Below are 12,535 nucleotides of genomic sequence, written 5' to 3'. Positions count from 1 at the left end.
AATTCCACCTCACCTTTTTCCACATCTCCAAGTTACTAATTTTGACATGCCTTCTACATGTGAAAATGCTTTTTATTTTAGTGGGCCTGGAGCTTGCCATTCCTTTCATTTCCAGCTTAAAACCCACAAACCCCTTATTTAGCATTAAGAAGTTGTCAGTTAACAGTCAGTTTTGAGAGCTTTTACACTTAACCCTCAGAAATAAACACCCTGAAAAAAATCATTAGCTCAACCTGCACATTGACTGCAGACACCTCAAAGCTGAAGTCATGCTTCCATCAGCACCAGTGGAAGCATCAGAACTTACATATAGAGTGAGCAGAATGAACCAGGCTGAATAAACATGCATTTCATCACTATCACCATCAACTGGTCTTCAAACAATTTGCAATCCCATCCAGACTGCTACACAGCTGGATGCTAAGTTTCAAAAAGAATCACTGGTTCACATCACAAGATGAGAATTGGATTATTTCATTTGTATCAAGGAACTGAATTAGACTCCTAGAAAGGTAAACAAATTAATTTTATATTCATAAGTAACAAATCAATTTGAACCATCCCACTGAGCACTGCAGGAACTATAAAGCCTCTTTAATTCACTTTGAGCATGCCATTACCATGCCAGCGAGTCCCTCCCTTCTGATAACTTACAGCCTAGTAAACACTATTGAATTTTTGAAGCAGTGGTTGCATCTATATTGAGCTGTAACTGGAAGTGACAGATCTCAGTTTCCCTGATTGTTCACACCATACATATGCCAAACACGTCCTGAGACTCCTCCTAAGGCAGGACACCTAAATACTGTTCCTGACAGGCCTCCAGAGCAGTTTGCTTGTCAGATCACTGAAGGCATTCCTAGGACAGCTCCAAATCCTGTCTCCCCCAATAATGTGCCTTGCACTGTCAGGCAACTTCCCACCGTAACGGTGAGATTCCCAACAAGCATACAGGGCACAATCCATTTTTAAATATACCAGTATGACCACACACTGTGCATGGAGCAAACGGTGCCCTGCACAGCCCGCTACAGAGGCCGACATGGGAATAGGTACACAGGTCTGCACAGTAAATATCAGCCAAGGGACTGTGCCAAGTGCTGTGCCATGGGGATGCGCCCCAACAGCTGGAGAGGAAAGGCCACAGCTGGACTAGGCTGTCTCACTGATGAGCAGCTCATAGGGAAGACAACTGTGCTGGAAACACAATGGCTGCATCAGTACTACCCTTGGGTATTGCTATCCAAATAATGTAAAGAAACATTTCTTCACTGATGGCTCATGTGCTTGCTTTGATTGCGCTGGTGGAGGCTGGTAAAGACAAAGTATTATGTGTTAGTTGTACTGGAACTAGATTATCAACCACTTTGCAAAGCATACTTCAAAATATAGCTTATACTTCAGAAAGGCACCTACAATGGCTGTAGTTCTAACCCCAAGATAGTAGGTAGGTTATCAGGACTTCACCCAGATGGAAGTTACTTTACTTGTTGGAAATGTAATTACAGGAAAAAAATCAGATCTCAGGAAACTGCTCAACATTTTGACAAACTGAGCAACAAAATGCATACCATACAATTTGTGCAGGTGTTGGCCTACATGCCTGTGTGACAGATAAAACTGGAATTTTCTTACCTATTTCATATGGAATTGGAATTGCGTACATTAGCGGCCTATACATAATAGTTCAATAAAAATATTCAAGCAATAAATACATGCTACTACAGTTATAAAGTGTCTAATCAAAGACCAGGAACTAGTGCTTGTTAAGAACTAGCCAGTTATTTCAGTATGACCTTTTTTTATGAACAGGAACAATTTTCCTTACATGGTACCTGAATGAACTGGTAGGGTTCAATGCATTCAAAACCTAGGTACGAACCAAGAACCAGAAAAGCCTCCCTCACCCACTCCTTTGCATAAATATCAGAATAAGTATTAAATGTAAGAAGCCAAGCCCTAGTGTTTCTGTATCCATGAAATAAACAGTGGCCAGAAACAAGCAGGTTTACTAGCTACTTACAGAATGCTTGCATTACAAAGTCAGTTTTAAAGAAAGCTGTATTTAAAAACATTTTACTCACGTATGCTAAACGTGGTATAGTCTTCCCAAACTGGAGCACTTAGCTGCTCACGTTTACTTCCAAAAGAGGCTTAACTGAAGCATCAAATACAAGTCCACGTAGGAGAAACTGTCATTCCCCACTCTCTAACAGGTTTTTGTGCTTAGAAGCAAATACATACTACGGTATACGACTGCTTAACCTAGTAAATAGAATGCCATGAGTAGGAAGTACTAATACCATACTCAACTGCAAAAAAATCTCAGTGTTTACAAGCAAATGAAGAGGAACGGTTCTTCAGAAAAATGAACAGCATACACATAAGACAAGATGATTTAGAGCAAAATTTTGTTATCTGCCAGTTAAAGTATCAGTTTCAATCATTACTTAACCGGCTCTGTGTGAAGTTTGAAACCTCTGGCATACAAAGCATATTAGTTTATAAGCATAATGGTATCTGAAACCAGAATCCTTGTCTTTTTTCTTTTTTCTAATGGCCTTCATTAAGGTGTCAGGTGACATAAGCAGGTCACCATGACTGTCAAGTTTCAATGAAGAAGGTTAACTGCTATTGTGCCACTCTGGTTAGGGATATTTCTTGTTCGATACAAGCTTCTCATAGAAGAATACTAGCTGCATTTTTCAAACGTGAAAGATGAAATTTCACTTTGTTATCATAACCAGCAATGCTAATCATAAACGGTGCATTATCATTAAGTTCTTAATAGCAGCACACAGTCATGTACTTTGCTGCAAAACTGCTATTCATATGAGACAGCATTCAATGATCTGGTTTTCCAAAAATCAGTTAACTTACCCACACTCTGAAATCATCATTCTACCACTCCCAGTATTTCTCCTCTACAATGAGGAAGCTAGCAGGACTTGTACAGCATGAAGACAAAAGTCTGTATCTTAATAACTGGGTAAATTCCAGCCATATTCTTCCTGAGGGACTTCAGAAAAGTATTGTCATACACAAGTTGCAGGATCATCAAGCCAGCAATTTTTAGGGTCTAAAATAGACTCACTAGGATTTGTCCAGAGCCATATAGGACATCAAATCAAACCTCTGTTCCAGGTTCCCACTACATAAATAGCATTTTCCAAGGTTGCAGAACTGTTTGGATGGTTGGATTTTGTAAAACCACTTTGAACTTGAACATGGTGTTGACAGTTAATATTCTTCCTTGAACAGAATCCCCTACCAGGGTGTTCAACTATTCTTTTCCAAGCAATTCCAGAAACATATGCAAGATCCTACACATGTTGCTCTAAGTGACAACGAAGTCCTCTGAATCAGCAAAGTCTTGAGTTTTACAAAAACAATAGCCAGTGGCAGAAGTAGCAAGACAACAAGACAAGCAAGAAGGTGGAACAGAAGGTAACCTTTACAAGATCTATACTTGGGTCCTATCTGTAAAGGCTGAGTTAGTGTAAGTGATTTGAGGATTACCAGGTCCATCTCTGAGCACTCAATAGCAGCAGTATTGTTTATATCTAGGATTTAAGGTTGTTACTAAGGAGAAGAAGAGAAGGACTCTCTAAATATATTTTCATGCTAAGTAAAATTGTTCTTTGTAAGAACAATCGGGGAAGTAGCAGATTGTTTTCCTTTGTCTAGGAACTTTGCTCCAGAGTAGTATTAATTCTCCAATCCTGATAATGATAAAAGTAGATTGCAGTTGTTCTAGAAAAGGCCCCTATAATGCTCTTCAGTCCATCCCAGTAATAGAACTATTCTAGCTTTTGTTCCAAACTGATTTGAAAAAGTCATAATTAATGTGGACAAAAAGGCAGGATTTTTTAAAAAGATGTATCTCACATTTAAGGTCACCAAATACATAATTATCAGTAAAAATTATCTCAGATCTTGAGTGGTCCATTAAGATCTGTTGTAAGAGAGACATGGGCAGCATTTGCATTCAGATGTGAGGTAACTTAGGGAATCTAGAGTTTAGTGCTCGCATTTCACAGAAATCCCATCAAAATGGATCATTACTTAACCATGTGCTTCAGTGTCTTTTTCCAGAAAACTTCCCAAAGATCCTGGGAGTTTTACTATCGAACGTAGCCAGACATGTTGCCATCTGAGCTGTGCGGTGCTTCTGAAGAACCAAGCCTACCTAGGACTCAAATCAGCAGGACACCACCTATTCCCAAGCACTGCCAATCATTTCCTGATAGGAACCCAGTTCCCACGTATGTCTAGATGCAGAGAGCTCTGGATGCCTGGGTAGTAGGCTTGCTAAAGCAGAAACAGGAAATCCTTCTATGTTTTGTAAAAGAACAAATATTGACATGGGAGGGACATACACTTGGATGTTGAGAAAGCACTTGGAAATTGGTACCCAGAAGCTGAAAGTAAGTTAATCCAAGAGAAATTGTTCCTGTCTAATTGCAGGTTAACTCTTCTAGTCACACACAAGTCAGTGAAAAATATGGCTAGTGCAAAAGCACAGATGTTCCAGTTTCAAAGTCAATTGGCCGAATAGCTGCTTAGGACCTGTTACTGCATGCAATGATTTGACAACAGAGCTACACAGCATATATTATTCCATGTGCTTATTTTTGTTGGCATGGAAAACACTTCACACCCTAAGAAGCCCTGACATGGCTGCACACTCCACAGTAAGTCACGTGTTGGAGAAAACACTGGTTTCTCCAATATCACACAGTATATTCTTTTAGATTTTTGTACAGACAAGCCAGGGCTAGCAGACTGTTGGAAATGAAGGGCACAAGAAGAAGGAATTGTGAGAATACATGTCAAAGATGATTTATTTCACCAACACTTCACTGTAAAGTGTTAACCATTTAAAGCTCATTCTTCAGTTTTCAAAACTCAAGGAAGATCTCATTATATGTCCTGTTACAAGAATAGCTTCAAGATTAACTATCAATTCAAGACTATAGCATACTATTTACAGAATAGGTCATTTAAAAGCATTTAAAAAACCCAAATGCTAAGCCCCGGCAATATTACCTATTGTTTTTTACTATGAAAGACACTATCGAACGGAGAAAAAATGCCATTTCTCAAAAAGCTGAACCTCAACCTAATAGAGAGTCTCAAAAAAACCTTTCCAGACTTGAGCTTCAAAACTGAGGAGCAAACTCGGACAGGGATAGCTCTGAGTCTGGATCTTTTTGAACACTTCCTGCCAGAATAAATAGACACTGCTGTAGCAAAAGGTAGGTCTATCCCACCTGTAATGACACTTCCCTTGTGCCAACCCCCCTACTTGTACAGCCATGCAGTCAGCTCGGTTACAGTACTGATGTGGCTCACTGCACAAATGTTTTGTGCTGCAGACAACAACAGGAAAAAGCAGGCCCCGTCTTCTGTTGTTCCCACTTTTTGTTGGCAAGCTCAGTGAAAACTTAATGATCAAGATGTTGACAAACAATACAGCCACAAAAATGGACAAAACAGTACCTGTGAATCATTTGCATGTATATGGAGGAAGAAGAAAAACCTAAGAGGAACTATGTATTTCAAGTTCTTCTCTCTTTACTCAGGTAAAAGCCATTAGTCAAAACAAGTGATGCTGACTGCTTAAGTTAGCTAACTTGTTATCTATAGCTAAAAAAAACCCTCATGACTAGATACTGGAAATGTCAATATATGCTTGTATCCGGCAATCTAGCATCATCTATTGCATGTTTAAACAGTGTCTCCCTAGACTAATTTTTTTAATGATGACTGGCATTCACCACTACTTGCCACCAGAGAAGCATGTCAGAATGCAGTGTGTTGCCAGAAGCATATTTGTGATGCAGTTCCAGAAAATCAATACAGTATTCAAACACAGTTCTATTACTTTGCAGAATGGAGCAGATGACATTAATACAACTACCAGGGCTCTGTGTAGTTACAACAGAGCCCAACGCTGCACAGTGCAAGGCCCAGGTGGAATAAAACCACAGCTCCCTCTAGCCTCCTCTCCCCTCTAACCTCCCTGTCCTGAACACAATAGTAATTTCGGTGGATCTCACATGGCCCAGCCTTGGAAAAAATACAAACTAAAATACTCACAACAAAATGGGAAAAAGAAACCTATTATCAAAATTAGATCTAAAAGTCGATTTTTCATAGTGCAATGCTTCCACACCCATTGCACTTTACCTTTAAGACTGAATACATCTGAAAAAGCCTCACAGGGAGAACAGCATGTAACCCTAAACTAGAAAGCATGCTCTTGCAAATTATGTTTTACAGAAGGCTTTCACCTATGTAGGGCTTTTAAATACACATTTCAACCTAACATGGCATTTAAAAAAAAAGATGAACTGAGTACGCTGATTTTTGTTTTTACTTTAAATAATACAGAATACTTTGTTCCTTTGTTCATTGTTACAGTTTGTTTCTAAGACTATAACCACACACATGGGGAAGCCTGAGATTTTTCTCGAGTGCAGGACTGTCTCAGATACAAAGGGCACATTGTTAAAACACAAGCACACTTCATTTCTGTGTGCATATATATACATATATTCATGTGAGTTCAGTTCCAGACCTGGTCTCAGCCTCACTGGGTATCTCTACACTACACTCGCTCCCTTGCTAAGCGCCTCTTAAACTACAACTTTTGGACTAGAAGAGACATCAGCTCTTGGTAATTACTTTAGGCCTCAACAGCTTCAGAATTAAAGGTATCTGAAAGAGTAGAAGAACTAAATTTCTAATCCATATGAAGTGTTTGCATTGTTTAGATGGTCACTGATCTGGAATACACGCGAAGACCATAGGCTCAGCTAAAATTATGTCCCAGGCACCTATACTAATAAGGAACTACTAGTAAATTAGTGTTACATTGCGAGATAATGCTCTTCTCTTTGTAGTACACTAACACATAGACATAGATTTGGAAGTCTGTCATTTAAATAGTGATCAGCTAAGAGCTTTAAATCAAATTACAGTCTTAAGAAACAATCATAAAGAATAAATGTTTTCCAACAAAATTCCCATAAAAGTGGTATCTGAATTCTAGTTATTACTTTTACTAACTAGCAGACAGAAACACTCTAATGCCAGTTAGGTGTCATTGCCTCCCCTGACTAGAAGTGCTGGCCTGTTACAGTATTTCAAGCTATTGCAATCCCTGTGGCTTTGAGACTGTGTATTTCCTCAAGTATAGGCTCGATACCTGGTTATAAGTCCTGCAAAGATAACGGGAACTATGGTAGGACCAGCACTGTTTGGGAGAGAAATCACGAGAACATACACACAAAGCATTCATCTGATGTTTGCCTTGAGACACTGAGAATAAAATTAATCTCAACATGATGAACATTACAGACTAAAATGTTTATTTTCAGCAGAACTAGGATTTCACCCAAAGAGCTGGTCTTCATAATCTTTATAATGCATGGAAATACTGAAACAAATCAATTGCAACCTTAAGGCATTACAAATACCCTCACCAGATCAGCACGGAAATCATCCCCCACGGTGTTCAGGACACTCGTTTATGTGTTGCCAGGCCAGAAGAGCTGGTTTAGATTTCTCATGCTTATTTCATGATCATAAAACTACTGTGACAGAAGTTAATTTAAGCATGGTAGAGGTCTCCACACACTGCTGCCTGACAAAGTAGTTCATGAACCATTTCAAGCTGATTTACATACAGTACATCTGTCTAGGTATTTATACCTTACTAATTTTTTCAGATCATCAAGTTTTGTGGGTGTTATCTATAGAAAGTGATGTTGATCTGTTTTTGTTACACTCTCCAGGCTGCTACAGAAGACAGCATAAACTTCTTCACTGCCATTGCTTTCACAGAATAAGCATCTCATTTTACCCCTGAGATAGCAAGATGGCCAGGAACTGCAGTAACACTGAAGTACTACCAGGAAGCTGTACCTTCTGCTCTACTATCTGCAGTATTTCTATGTCAGAGGAGCACAGCTAACTGTTGCTAACACAAAGTTTTGGGAGAGCTATCATTAAGCCTTGTGGCAGGGAAAAAGACAGGTTAAAGAACTTGAGTCAGGTCACATTCAACTGTCAACAATGCTTCCGGCTCCTAACAGCTTTATAGTATTCATGTCTTGTTACCCAGCTAGAGAAAGGAAACTGAAAAGTTCAAGGACAAGACTGTGGTTTGGAAACACCTAAAAAAGCAAGTCAACAGGCAGCAAACCAAAACCAATTTCCACATCAAGATTTGTCTATCCCATATGTTCAAACAGTACAGACTTTCACATATTTTCAGATTTTAAAGCTTCAAATAGGCTTTGTAAACATTATTACATCCTACAGTTTAGAATTAGCATGATTTGTCAATTCCCCTACAACTATAGTATCCTCTCTTCAAAATGGGACCCTGCATCCTGAGTGCTTTAAAGAAATGCATTTGACTAACTCCCCATCCTTCAAAAAGCGTAAGAGCTAGGAGTGGATCAACCAGCAACAGACATTTTCCTGACTGCCAAAAATTAAAATAAAATACTTATTTCTAGGCAACTACAACGCTAATAAGTACATCCTAAAATACTCATCTTCCACAATATTCTCCAGCCAACTTAAGAACCCTAGTATTCTAATTCTGCCATCTCAAACTGACACATATCACAACCACCTTTATGAAGATAACATACTAAATATAGTCCAACAAAAGTTAAGAGAAGCTGAAGTCTTTATAAAGACACCTTGATTAACGTGACATGACAGGGACAAGCACATCTTACAGAAGCTTTTACCTTGTAATTCCTTATCATTCAGCAAGAGTGAAGGGAAAAGCTAGTAAGAGAAATTTGGATACTTGTCCACCACAGAAGGCCATAAGGGAAAGTAGTTATGGAGAGACTACCCATTAATAAACCAGGAATTAATCCAAGAGGTTAAGTTTAACAGGACACCAACTTCTTACCCCTACCGGAATTCATGGCTGTGCAGATTCCACACTGTGCCTAGCATCAAGTGTATTCATTTCAGCCTAAGCAATGACTGCATCACAGTCCACAAATACAAACCTCTAACTCCTCTGCCCCCAGCTAAAAGTAAAAGCAGTACCAATAGCCAGTAAAACACGATGATGGTTTGCAGCTTTAACACAGAATTTACCTGGTCAATGTATACAATAATCTAGGCTGCCAATATACATCCTGACTATGTTTACTTAAGATCTATTTCTTGAGGACTTTTAATGTAATCAAACCTCTGCTCAGAGAAGACTGATTGCACAATACTGACAAATTCTGTATTTCTCAATACTGGGAATACAAGAGAGACATGTTGTGAACTAGGACAGAACGTACTGAGGTCATCTTATTTACACAAAAATTCATGTTTTCCTATTAAAGAACGCTATATTCTGTGTGGTCAACCCACCAGAAGGGCCTGCACAAATAAATGGTTCTATCACTCAACAGTGACTATTGATAAGAACTTGTCTTTATGCAACAGGGATGAGGAACTAGGAGACGAGAAACAGACTACAGGCAGGTAGAGAAGCAGGAGTGGACATCCTATGCGCCTGGCCTATACAATCCCCAGAGCTTGATTCGTTTACCTTCTCCTGTGAGATGACAGACACCCACAGACAAATGGGATACAGCACTAAGAAGAGTGTTGTCTCCTGAACTACTGCACCCTGTAGACCACTCTCTAGTTTCAAACTTCTCAAAACAAATATTTAACAGCAGCACCAGTCCAGGGACCAGTCACCCACAACTTGGTATCCACCACATGCACAACGCATAATTACCTGGCTTGCTTGATGGTATTCAATGCACCGAGCAGGCTGAACTATACTGAATATATACTGTACCACTGTAACAAATGAGACTAAGAAAGCCACTGCTGGTTTGGCAAGCCAATTCCTCTCTCCCATCTCAAGTTTTCTGTGTTCTGACCATTGGAATAGGTAAACTCTCCACAAGCCAGGTACTACAAGCTCACTGTACAAGCTTATGCAGGATAGCAGTACCCATTAAATACCGAATATAGTACACAGACCCTTGTGTGGCCAGGTACATGGATTATCAACCATTTTGCAACTTGCTTCTAGAGCACTCAATTTTAAGACCTTAGTAGAGTCTCAGAAGACTATTTTTACAACTGCAGTGTTGAGTGTCCAGTACACCTTTGTCCAGAAATACTCCGAAATCCATGGGCAACTGCATTTAGATGCTAATACAAAATAGCTACTGAATCAAGACCTCTGCTCTGAACACTAGCTAAAACTTTCTTTAGTGAAAGAGTGGTTAAACATTGGAACAGGCTGCCCAGGGAAGTGGTTGAGTCACCATCCCTGGAGGTATTTAAAAGACGTGTAGATGAGGCACTTAGGGACATGGTTTAGTGGGCATAGTGGTGTTGGGTTGATGGTTGGACTCAATGATCTTAGAGGTCTTTTCCAACCTTAATGAATCTATGATTCTATGAAATGTCTGATACTTATCCGCAGATCCACGGAATTGGTGCTGGACCCAGCTAGGATGTGCTTGCTCACATTCAGAGAGCGGGGAGATTATCAGTAACACATGCCTACATTTCTGGTTTTGTCCACCTTGTTAGATCTTCTTGACCTCACTGTGCCAACATACTACTCAAGTCATCATACCAACAACTTCAGTATTTAGGATTATTTCAACTCCCTCTACAGATACGGATTTGTACTGTTCGTTAAGAAGCTACAACATCAGAACACCAGCAGTACTGGAGTTGATGAAATGGGGGAGTCTTTTTTTTTGTCTAAGTCAGGTTTTTGTTTTCAGAAATGCTCAGTTTAATTCTGGAGAGAGAACGTTTACTCCTCTTCAACAGTTCTCTGTATTTGTAATATGATACACTTAACTGATGTATCTACAAACACAATACTGATTTTAAATAAATGAGAGGCTTTCCGTTATTTGAACTCTAAAAGCTACATAATTCTGTGTCTGCTTAACAGTTTTAAGAATGTATCTCAAAAACACTGTAATATCATTTAGCCTTTTGGCAGGTTTTTGAAACACATTATCACTTTCTTGAATATGTAGATAGCTGCAAGCTTGGGTTTGTTCTGTTTGGGATTTTTTTTTTTTTAAATGGAAGGGAGGACAACAGGAAAATAAAAGCTAGCCTAAGAAGTCATTCCTTCCTATGTCTTGTACAGTGAACCCCAGTGACTAGGACAGAGCCAAGGATGCAGCTGTTATCACCCCACACGCAAGAAAGTTAATGAATTGGAGAATTCCAGGTGTCCTTAACGGCTTGAGGAAAGAGACACTTTTAACTTCCATATTAATATACAAGTTTCACATTCAAATTCCTGAATGACCAAAATACAAAGGACATGATTTGTAACTTTTTTACTCTGAACTACATCATAAAGTCTTAGAAAACCAGCATCTTGGTTTCAGCATCACAACTCTGCCTCCACCTTGCAGGCAGCCAAATCATACCAGGTTTCTGTTGCTTTTGAACATGGATGAGTTTCCATTCCCTCCAGAGGCTATCAGACAAGTAGTAGGGTTTATTTTTTCATTTCGCTATACAAATTACTAAGGATACAGCTGTGGAAAGTTTCCACAGGTATTTATGTCACTTTTTTATCTACTAATTTAGATACAGTCAGATTCATTTTAAAGTTTTTATTCCTTCTCATTTCCTTAAGACCTCGAGCGGATGTCCCAGTTTTCTAGGGGACCCGCTGTAAAGCAGGTTTCCTTAGAGCCTTCTTCACTTTATTGGGAGATTCACACGTTGTTTTATATCCTCCGAAGACTCCAGAAGAGTTAAAATGAGCCTTCGCTGCCCTGAAGTTTCACCTCGTCACACTGAGCTTAAAGCAGTCGTTTTCAGGACTGACCATCCCTTAACGACCCGGGGAAGGTCCTCACGGTGGGGATCTGGAAGCCAAGACGGCTCTCCCAGCGATCCGATGTGGCTACGGCAGAGGCAAACCTCTGCACATCGTGGTGCGCCCCTCACGGAGCGCACTGCTTCTCTTTCATCGGGCTGATGCACAGCATCGGTCGCAGCAGGATTCCTGCTCCTTGTGCACCCCGCCAGTAAAACCACTCGCCTCCGTCCGCATTCAGCGGCGCCCGCTTGAACAGCAACAGCTCGCGCGGGCAGCCGCTTCCACCCCCCGCCCCGGCACCAGACCGGCGGCCCCCGCGAGATCCTTACCCCATGGCGGCCGGCGGCGCCGGGCACCGGCGGTGCCGCGCGGGCCGCGTCCCCGGGGCGCTCCTCGCCGCGCCGGCAGCTCCGCAGCCCCGTGGCGGCGGGCCGCTGCGCTGGGCTCGCCCCGCCGCGCAGGCCCGGGGGGCCGCGCCGCCGGCTCGCAGCCGCCGGGCCGAGCGGGGCCGCCCGCGCCCTAGGGAGCGCCCCCCGCGGGCCGGGCTCCCATGGCCGCCGGCCCCGCCAGGCGCCCGCAGGCAGCGGCTCCGGCCCCCGGGCGGGCGGCGGCGGCTCCGGGGGCAGACGGGTCCCCCTCCTGCGGACGGACGGGGAGGCGCTCGCCTTCTCCGCG

At 41.3% G+C, this 12,535-nt stretch overlaps 1 protein-coding gene across 1 annotated transcript in view; it reads right to left on the bottom strand.

Annotated features, from left to right (window-relative positions):
- HOMER1 (homer scaffold protein 1) overlaps positions 1 to 12,224 on the bottom strand; it is a 93,216-nt gene extending 80,992 nt beyond the window's left edge. The window contains exon 1 of the mRNA XM_076362109.1: positions 12,190 to 12,224. Within this exon, the coding sequence (XP_076218224.1) occupies positions 12,190 to 12,194 (5 nt within the window). The 5' untranslated portion in view covers positions 12,195 to 12,224. The remainder of the gene's footprint in view (positions 1 to 12,189) is intronic.
- Positions 12,225 to 12,535: the final 311 nt, after the last annotated feature.

This window comes from Aptenodytes patagonicus, chromosome Z (genome assembly GCF_965638725.1).
Source record: "Aptenodytes patagonicus chromosome Z, bAptPat1.pri.cur, whole genome shotgun sequence".
Lineage (NCBI taxonomy): Eukaryota > Metazoa > Chordata > Aves > Sphenisciformes > Spheniscidae > Aptenodytes > Aptenodytes patagonicus.
Note: the sequence above shows the minus strand (reverse complement) of the source record. Positions and strands in the feature narration are given on the sequence as shown.